The 10,345-nt window shown below is 39.4% G+C and overlaps 1 protein-coding gene across 1 annotated transcript in view; it reads right to left on the bottom strand.

Annotated features, from left to right (window-relative positions):
• LOC109974067 (phosphatidylinositol 4,5-bisphosphate 3-kinase catalytic subunit alpha isoform-like) overlaps positions 1-7,913 on the bottom strand; it is a 14,616-nt gene extending 6,703 nt beyond the window's left edge. The window contains exons 1-13 of the mRNA XM_020624072.1: positions 7,259-7,913; positions 5,930-6,345; positions 5,434-5,643; positions 5,049-5,299; positions 4,503-4,748; positions 4,208-4,293; positions 4,011-4,116; positions 1,665-1,817; positions 1,008-1,142; positions 805-929; positions 575-656; positions 192-356; positions 5-12 (exon numbers count right to left, since the gene is read on the bottom strand). Of these exons, the coding sequence (XP_020479728.1) occupies positions 5-12; positions 192-356; positions 575-656; positions 805-929; positions 1,008-1,142; positions 1,665-1,817; positions 4,011-4,116; positions 4,208-4,293; positions 4,503-4,748; positions 5,049-5,299; positions 5,434-5,643; positions 5,930-6,281 (1,919 nt within the window). The 5' untranslated portion in view covers positions 6,282-6,345; positions 7,259-7,913. The remainder of the gene's footprint in view (positions 1-4; positions 13-191; positions 357-574; positions 657-804; positions 930-1,007; positions 1,143-1,664; positions 1,818-4,010; positions 4,117-4,207; positions 4,294-4,502; positions 4,749-5,048; positions 5,300-5,433; positions 5,644-5,929; positions 6,346-7,258) is intronic.
• Positions 7,914-10,345: the final 2,432 nt, after the last annotated feature.

The following is a 10,345-nucleotide window of genomic DNA, read 5'->3' as shown; positions in this document are numbered from 1 at the left end:
ATACTTTAGAACCTGGGCACAAACACAGACAATACAGAAAATCCCATAAAAACAGTGTTTTGTATCTAAAACCCACTACTGTAGCATATCTATCTCAAATGCCAACCTCAAGCAGGAAGACTTCCCATAAAGGTTCAAGTTATTTACTGCTATTTACAGGTTATTTATAGCCTCATAAGAATGCAACACACCTGAACCAGTTGAATGAGGTACTGTGAGAGTTTGTCATCAATTAGGTATTTCTCTAGGCACTTCACGGCAAACTCTCTGATCATAGGATCAGGGAAGTTGCAGTCCAGCAACTCCATGGCTTGTTCTGGCTTGATAGCAGGCCAGTCCTTCAGAAGGCAATACATCTTAAAGAAGAAACAAACAAACTGACTGCAGATTTTCAGCACTGATGAACTCTTTGAACAACCACACGATGCATAAGACAGAACATTCTGTCTGCCGACAAATCAGGTTTACAAATGCAGAGTTGCATTAGTATGATAACTACATTTGGCACATACCTATTTCCCCAGGTGATGTCTTTTAAAGTAAAGGTGTGTTAGCAGAAGAAACCTGAGCTTACCTGCGCAACCTCATCTCTGGAGTTCCATTTCACAGCCAGGAGGATCTTGGGAAGGATCTCTGGCATATTGACACAGTCTTGTCTAAAAAGTTTGGAGATAAAAAATAAGTTAAGTTTAATAATATCTAGCCCCATATGAAGTTACAATGACACTTGTGTAAAATGCAACGTAGACCTTTCATATACCCTCACAAACCCCATACAATGGTGTACAACCAAACACACATTACCTATGCCTCCAGAGAAAGTCTTTCTCCTGCTCAGTGATTTCAGACAGTGGGTCCCTGTTACACACCTGCCGCAGCTGCTCGGCGTCGCTATCAGTCAGGGGGTTGTCACGGACCAGCCTGCTGCTCTATGACACCACATAACAAACAGTTAAACTCGGATCTCATGATGAATCTGTAAAAAAAACAAATGCTTGGCATCTTACCAAACCAGTGTGGCAGTAATTAAAGCCAAGCTCTCTGGATATATTCCAGTTTGCATGGTCCTCTATGGTGGTCATATCAGGAAACTTGACAGGGCAGCTGAAATGATCAAACTCCAGCTCAAGACAAGGGGTTTCCTACATGTTCAGAAAGAGGTGCAAGAGGAAAGTTCACTCAAGGTGGTTAATGTCATCAAAAAACAAAAGGTGCCAATGTCAATGACTAATTAAGAAAGTAGGATAAGAAGCTTGTGGCTCCCTAAATCAAGACAACTTAAATCCAGCTCAATTAAAGAAGACCTCTAAGCTTCAAAACCTCTAAAATATATCTGAAATGCCTAAAACACTAGGGAATTGTGCAATGTTATTCTAATTTATTGTTTCATGATCGTCCATATATCTAAAAGAAATCTACTTTGATAATGCTTGTATTTTAAATTAAATAACTATTTTTTGTCATGTGGAGTTCTACATTGCTTACAAAAACATATTTTTAGTTAACAAAAACACTTCCATGAGAGAACAGAGGAGAGCAATGCCTGATTATATTTTAAATATCTCCATCACAATATTTGCTCTGTAAAAACAAATATGAGACACTACTGCGAGCACAAACATTGAAGGAGAATTACATTCCTAATGTTGACATTTGCTGTTCACCTTGTTTGGGTTAGAGCCTGTGATGCCAATAGGGTTGAGCAGGTCTTCCAGGCCGTGTGGAACAGGCCACAGGTTGAGAGCCATCTTTCCTGCTACTAGTGTGTGGGTGTAGTCAAACAGGTTGATGTTGCCCCAGGCAAGAGGACAGTGCTCCTACAGTAAAATACCAGTAAGTTGATGTGTACAAAAATAATTAAATAGGAAACAGCTTGGGGCTATGAAACAGACAGGTGCAGTGAAGAACACAAGGGAATTATTTCCCATGCCTGCATTAACTGACTTTGTCTCCTCAAACAAACAAAAGTTTTACATTACCGTTAGACATCTTAATATTTCCTGTCATAATCTTTAAGATTTACATAAAATCAAATACTGCTTTGTACTATTTATAGTCGGCATCTTTTCTGCAATAGTCATTAAATTAACTTTGTGTTAACTATTGTGTAATCTATTTAGTAGTTTGTAGTGCTAGTGTTGGAGTCCACCATCACTGCACCGGATACAAAGTGCCTGCATAAGCACAAGAGATTCACAGGAAAGGATGCATGTAATCCAGCCTTACTGTTTTACTTTGCATCCACTGTTGACAGCCACTCTGTTTACTATCCACTCCCCTAACATTGTATCAGAGCTGTATTGAGTCACTGCTAATGCCAACCAAACAGTCCATACTACTGCTGCTTGCTTCACATTAAAAGCCTTCAACAGACAAAACACAGTGTGGCATTTATTGTGAACAAGTACAGAAAAACACAATGTATGTCACAGATGTTATTGATACATTTCATTAAAAATGCATCAGCAAATCATAACAGGGCATTTTTTTAGCACTTTTTGACAGCGAGTCAGTTTATATACTGTTGAGAGTAGCTCAATGAAGATGGAAGAGCTGCAAACCAACTTTACCGTGCTAACAGCATGATGGAAAAAAAGGCAAAATCCTGACTTATTATTATAATTTGAGTTTGTTGAGCTGCACTGTAAACATATACACAAGAAAGTATGTGTGTAGGGCTGTACCCAGGTAAGGATTTTATCAGTCAACTGAAGTCAACTCTTCAGTGCGACTACTGAACTGTTCATTTATTTATTTATTTATATAGCCTAGGCTGTCAGAAAATCAACTAGCATGAATTTCACTGATGATTTTGACCACATTAACATCGATAATCAAATGCAAAAGAATGTCAGGAACATATTTCCGAGCATTTAAATTCTAAAAGACAACTGCAGATGATGTGACAGTTAAACTGTGACCTATTTAAATTAACAATATATAATGTCAGGCTTCCATATGGATTTGTTGGAATAACCAGACAGGCAATTGAAACAACGCTCTTATAGGCTAGTTTTTTTTCTGATGTGGTTATAGCCTAGTTTACCAATGAATTTAAGCTTCTCCCATCAGTTAACCACAACGCATGTTGTTACAGCAAATTAGATGTGTGCCAGCTTGCACTGTGAACGATTCCTCTTATTTATAATTCCTCATTAAAATGGTTTCCCTGCGCACGTTTGTTAGCTTCCTAGTCCTGTTCGGATGGACATATGTCACAGAAACAGTCGGTAAACGGCTGTGCATTGCACTTTAACGGAAATAAATAAACAAACCAGACTCGCATAACATTAGGCTATGTAAAGCTAGCCACATCTTCACGACCATTAGTCTTTTCGCTTGTAAAAGTAGACCATGATGTTTGAAAACACTTCTAATAAAGTACAAATCTCACTTTTATGCGGCTTTTCCTAGTGGGTTTTGTTGCCCCTTTCTCCTTGTTCTGCAATTTGCTAAATAGTGTCATCTGACCTTAATATCATCCAAGTCTCGGACAGTGTCCCCACTGAGGTGGGTATTGCCCCCGACCACAGAGGGAAGTACTGTCAAACTGCTGCTTGGCACACCAAAATGAGGAGAAGACAAGAAACTAATGGAGGCTGGGGCCGCCTTCTATTATAATGCACACTGGCTGACAAAAAATAAAATACAATAAAAATAACTATGACTCTCTTAAGGTAGCCAAATGCCTCATCATCTAATTAGTGACGCGCATGAATGGATGAACGAGATTCCCACTGTCCCTACCTACCCCCTAGCGAAACCACAGCCAAGGGAACGGGCTTGGCAGAATCAGTGGGGAAAGAAGACCCTGTTGAGCTTGACTCTAGTCTGGCACTGTGAAGAGACATGAGAGGTGTAGGCTCGAATGTAGGCTCGGACAGGTCTCGCAACTAATGAGTAGACTAGTTGATTTTCAGGGGGCAGCCCCTACATGTGTCGCCACATCAACCAGAACAGAAATACTCAGCATTGTAACTTTTATAGCATTTGAGTATTTCACTGCGAACCTCTTTAGCTCCCTTCCTCCCTTTCACGGAGCAGATGGAGAGGCAGAGTCGGGCAGCACGGGGGATGTCTGGAATGAACATATCATAGTTCAGCCACTCGTTCCACCTGGAAAAAACAAGGAAGCAACCGTTACCATAATCAGTACAACTACTGTTGCAAAGCTGAGTATGACAGACCAGTCATCATTATGTACAACCTGGGGTTTGAACAGGGCACACGCTGCGTGTTGACATTGTCACACAGCTGCTCTCCACCGTGGTATATCCCGGTCCTGACGTAGATCTAAAGCAGCCACGAGAACAACAGATTTCCACTGAGTAAAAAGATCTTTCACTGCATTTCTGACTGTAAAATGTGAGACCCTAGATTCAAATATCTTCCAAGATACTGGAGATGTGAGTTTACAATCAGAAGTGATTTAATTCAAGCCAAAGCAGAGATCCTTTACAGACAACAAGATGAGGTAGCTACAGCACCACACTGCATTTTACCTTATCAATGTCTCTGATGTTGACATTAACGTAAGTGGCACACAGTATCCTGATCCTCAGCGCTCCATTGATAATCCATAAGGATTTGGTGCCTGTTTCCCCATTCATGTAGGGGGTTGCTGTGGATATTCGCCTTGCATATGATGGCATGGTGAAGCTGTCCATGGGCAGTTGGGAATACAAGTCATCTTTTGTCATTAGCATCAAGTTGGGCATCCGTCCAAGCATGATACAGCTGCGCACATACTGTTGAAGACAGACAAAGTGACATGAAGTCATTCATACAATTTGGAGGTTTATCAACATGTAAATGACTGGATTACAACTCAGAAATAACTGAAACATTAGTTCTTATATGATGTGATATATACAGCATTAATGAATCAATACATTTTACAGGCAGCATTTTTTTCCCACATAAATTTAACTAGATGTCATGAATGTCAAGCACATTTGGAGTGGAGAAAAAATTTCATGTGAAGTGGATCTCTCCACTCTAAGCACAATAATACCAGATGCAACTTTTCTCAGATTAAAATAAATTACCTTGTACTGACTTAGAGGGTATTTCTCCAGTAAGTACTCATCACAGCCGCAGACTTTGAGGATGTACTTTCCCTGATACTCCTGTACACACATCTTTAACTGCTCCTGGGACAGCAGCATACTGCGTGTCTTCTTACGGATGGCTTCCGCAATCACCTGCTCTGGCACATAGTCATGATTTATCTTCAGGGTATACTTCTGTTTGTCATTGCTGGGTGACACAATGACCCAAATGACCACGATGATTTGACCTGGACAGAAAATAAAAAATTACATTTAAATTTAGGAAGCATTCACAAAACTTCATGAATAATTTTACATATACCAAAAAGGGCAAACAGAAAAAATACAGTGAACATTGCTGCACAGAAAAAAAAACTCTTACCTTTGTCTAGCTTGCTGTAGATGTGCTTGGGAAGTTCTGAGGAGGATTCTACATTAGGTGGATAGACGTACAGAGCTCTACTGTGGGGTCCGTTACTGTCTCTGAGGTCCACAACCTCCTTGCAAACATTTAAAATGTTCCTTCTGAAGTCCTGCACTTCTGGGTCTTTCACCAAATCAAACTCGCATATAGGCATTCCAATAGCAAAACCTACAGGGAAAAACAAATGATTTAGAAAAATTAGTTGTGAGTCTTCTAACCTGTTTTAAGATGCATTCTTCATGACGCAATGAAATGAATAATACAGTGCATGTCATGACACAATATTGTGGGTGCAACAGTTACATATACTGTGACTAGTTAAAGTAATTAGTATTATTATTATTATCCTCCTCACTGTAGGTAATGAACCTGCCAAGATCAATGACTGTTATAGTACATTACAATATAGTAGAGCGGGGTTGGTTTGTGACTGCAAAAAAGTCAAGAAGCCTACCTATCTCTCTGTTGAGAATTTTCTCTTCTCTGTTGCCTACTGGCTCGATAACTTTGAGGAAGGGTTGGAAGAGCCTAAGATCACACAACTTCCTGGTTTCATCATAAAACTCCTCCAGCTCTGCCTCCTGGGTGACACTGACAAAGATGTAAGAGCTCTCCTCCTGCAGCAGATGGTAGAGAGGGTACTTCCTGGCCTCTCTGAAAAGCTCATGCTTGACTGTGATCAGTGTGGCCTCCCGGAGGCACTCCAATGTAAGAATCATGCCATTTGGCAGAAGGCAATCCACTAGAATTTTGGGGGGCATCATGTGCATCCCCCATAGTTCTCCTGAGGAGGGCCTGGGAGGCATGATTGTGCCAGCAGGTCCACTTTTTTCAGACCCTGGTAATTATTAGATGAGTGCTGTCATTCAACTGTGAGAAAGAGGAAAACAAAAATTACATGATTATCACTAACCCATGTACAATAAATACAAAATACTTGTGGTAAATATCTGACTTCACTAGTTGGTAAAGTTGCAAAAAAAAATTACAAATTCACACTCCTGATGGAATCCCAGTTTGACCTGGGCTTCTAAAAGTTTATGTAGTTAAAGTTAAGTTAGATGGAATGTCCACAGGACCACTGTATATTGCTTTTTGAGCTCACCATATTTCATGCACACTGCCATTATGTAAAGATGCTTTCGTTCAGTTTTGACAAACAGATAAGAAACACACTTACGACAACTTAAGTGGCAAACAATTACTTAACTTCCAATAAAAGGTGGTGGCATTTTGTTAAATTATATTACGATTGCACCTTAGCTAATGAAACCATAACCTGTCATTGTATTAGCGACATAATATTATTACATATTATTAGAAAAAATATTTGCTTTAAAAAGTTAACTTAACTTGTGCCAAGTCGGAAGGAAGCAATGAAGTGATAAATGTCCAGGAATGTCGAATGAAACTACTTCAAAAATGTTGTAAACAAACTCGTTAGCAAACAAACGCCCACAGTGTGGCTAACACTGCTAAGGTTTAGCTTGTAACGTTAGCCTAAACCTGACACATCGCCTAGTTTCTGGACCGTGTTGCTGCTTAGCGGGTCAACGTTACGTAGTGTTTCTTAGCTAACAATGCTAGCCAAGTTCATTATACCAATCAATGTCATTTACGATATGAAAACAACTCATAGCGCAGCTAATGCACGTCTAACGTTACTACAATAAAGGGTTGCAACCCTAAAGTTTATCGTGTGAGTAACTGGGTATCTGTTTTTATTAAAAGTAAAAGCAAATACACAACAAAACATGGGGGAAAAAAACAAATAGAATGTTACCTGTCACAGACAGCTAATGCCAACCGGTTAGCCACGAAGCTAGTCAGCCAGCACAGTCGTTAGCAGCGGCTAGTTGAGTAAATCCCATTCGTGCCACACTCTGAAAGTCTCAACCAGCTCTGCTAGCTCTAATGTTTGTCCATCCAGTCATACTGAGTTGTCGATACAGTCCTGTTTTGTGGAAAGAAAAGGCCCCTAGCTCCCGGTGATGTTGTCAATATGGTGTAGCGGAATATATCTATAATACTTCATGATGTTCTTCATCGTGCTATTCCGAAAATAAACGACACAGTTTAGAAGCACGCTAGCTCCTTACTGCTAGCCTACTCAAAAGCTACTAGCTGTTCATCATGGACCGCCCTCCCACACAGAGTTGAATGAGTTTAGCTGGCGCTGAAAGAAGCTTGTCATGAGATGAAACTGGGGAATCCACAGGAAACCGAAACCGCTTGTTTACTATTAGCTTTGACGGAGGATAAAAGCCCTCTTAAGAAATGCCACCAAAGAGCACATGAGAAAAACATTGCTAATATTGTTGTCCAGTTGCTCCAGTACGTTACAGTCATATGCAGAGCCCAAAGCAAATTATTTGGCCGACGACGCCGAAGTTGGCTTCCGATTCGACGGTTAAGGGTACAGTAAAGGGAAATTTTATTCACAATACTAGATCACATTAGACCAGGTCTAGATTAACAACATTTGTATTGAGACGTGTTAAACTTGGATTAGATTAAAAGGGAACATTTCAACGCAGTTTTGCAAAGGTTTCACAAATCTGAAAGTGTGTTTTAAACAATCTATTCACTCTCGTTTTAACTAATTATGACCCAGGGACCACCATTATGACTAAGTAACCTGTGGACCAGATTGGCACTATTTTAATCCTGAAAATCACCCTGACTTTTCGAAATGTTATATATTTGCATGAATTTGATTATTCACAAACAATAATTAATGTAGGAAAATGCATATGCACCTTTTTTCTGTCTAGTTTTTTGTGTGTAAGTCACAAACTTGGAATGGCGGGCCATTTTCATTGCGCTTCTGGTCCACCCTGGTAGGTAGTATCAGACAAAGGGGAGACACCCTCTGTGTAGAAAGGGTGAGCCATCAGTCCTGCATGTAATATAATGTTCAATAAATAAATAAATAGTTCTGCACACCTCTCTGCCTGAAACTGTTATTGGTTTCTTTCTAACTTACAGGTCAAAGCATTCCCAATGTCACAAATGCATTGATTACAGTTATTACTCATGACATTTCCACACATATCACACACTAATCAATTTTGCATGAAGCAAAAAAAATGCTTGAAGAACCAGCAAAGCTACATCCACACTTATCTCTCCCACCATTGTTGTTTTGGCTTGAAGACTACCAGCACAAATTGTTGTCGCAGAGTGACGTTGCATCACGCCTCTAGTGCAGAATCCTAGCCTGCTGTATGAATTCACAGGCTGGCTTTCGATTATGCCTCCCTTAGTTTGATCTACATGAACAGCACAAGGGCGGGATATTGGTGACTCTTTGGAACAGCAGTAGAGTGGGATCTCAGTGTGAAAACGACTATTGAATGCATGGTCACGGACCATGTGCAGGGCCTTCACGGACCTCCGGGGGGCTGAAAACCCCTGCTCTAGACTAATCTAGGTCAAACTAGACTAGATTAAAGTGATTTTTTATCTATACCTGGTCTGACGTGACTTAGGCATGAAACAGCAGTGCTCCTTTTTGTGTTGTCACATATTTGACAAGTAGATTATTGGTTTTTGATTTATTCGTCACACATCATAAGGCTAAAAGTGGCTGAGTTAGGAGAAACCACTAAAAATAAGGGGTGGGCTAGTCTAACTTTTGAATTCCAAAGTTTTTGGTCTACATGTAATTCACAAAGCTTTTTGGTGCTATACACTCTAAGTCTTAAATGTTATAGAAGCAGTCCACAGGACCTACTCTCTGATGTACAATATTTTAAATGATTCAGTTCATTCACCACTCATGAATACTTTATTTTGCAGACTGGTCACCTGTCAATCAATCACTGACAAAACACATAGGTTTATTTATGGTGCCATCCACAGCAACAGGAACCCTCTTTTTATTATGGCAGAAATTCTCAATTTCTTACACTTAGTTCTTTGTGAATACAGCCCCTGATCATAAATCTGAAAGTGGGTTTCAAAAGGCAACAGCACACTTTCACAATGAGTAAGATGTGTAACACACGTTTGCAACAGAGTAGTGCAAAAAACAAGGCTAATCAGTTGCTTAGTTTTGTAAGTGGTGTAACTTTCCCCTTAACTGCCAAATCAGAAGCCAAATTTATCATCCCCTTTGCAAAAAACATACCACTTGTATTAATGTCAGTGCAAAATCATCAAAATAGAGCTTTACATTTATTTTACTAAAGAGATAACTTGTAGATCAAAGTAGTAATTGTATTTAATTATAAGAACTCATCGAGATTCATTTTCCAAGAATGTGCTTGGTAGCATGTCAGGCTATGTGTTTAATCACAAAGCACTTCATGGTATAATAAAAGACTTACTGCATAGTAATTGGTCATTGGAATATTGGTATAAAATAAGAATATATTACTGTTTCAGAAAAAAGAACACATAATTTCCAATATGTAGTAAAGTTTTAGAAAATTCTCAGAACTGGCACACTGTAATGTTGCACATTTTTAGCAACAGCAAACACAAGTTGTTGTTTTTTCAGAAAGACAGCAGTGTATTGCTGTATTTGTTAGGTTGGTATTATCATATCAAGCACATGCTCGTAATACACTATACCTAAGATTACAGGCAGAATAAATGTCCTTGTAAACAAGTAACTTCAAACCAATTTACACTTTAACGCCATGCAAAATCCAGACATATTTTTCCTGTATAACTGCCTGTTACAGTCCCCACCTTGGAACATCCAGCTCACTTTTAAAAACAGTGTGAAAGTCAGCTGTTCCAAATGCCTCAGCTGAGTACATGAAATTAAATTTCTAGGTGTCATAGTTGATGACAAATTCTCCTGGAAATCTCATATCAGATATGTTCAGAACAAAATAGCAAAAAATATATCGATATTGGC

This window comes from Monopterus albus, unplaced genomic scaffold, assembly GCF_001952655.1.
Source record: "Monopterus albus unplaced genomic scaffold, M_albus_1.0 scaffold319.1, whole genome shotgun sequence".
NCBI lineage: Eukaryota > Metazoa > Chordata > Actinopteri > Synbranchiformes > Synbranchidae > Monopterus > Monopterus albus.
The sequence above is the reverse complement of the archived record's forward strand: the minus strand, read 5'-3'. Positions and strand labels throughout refer to the sequence as shown.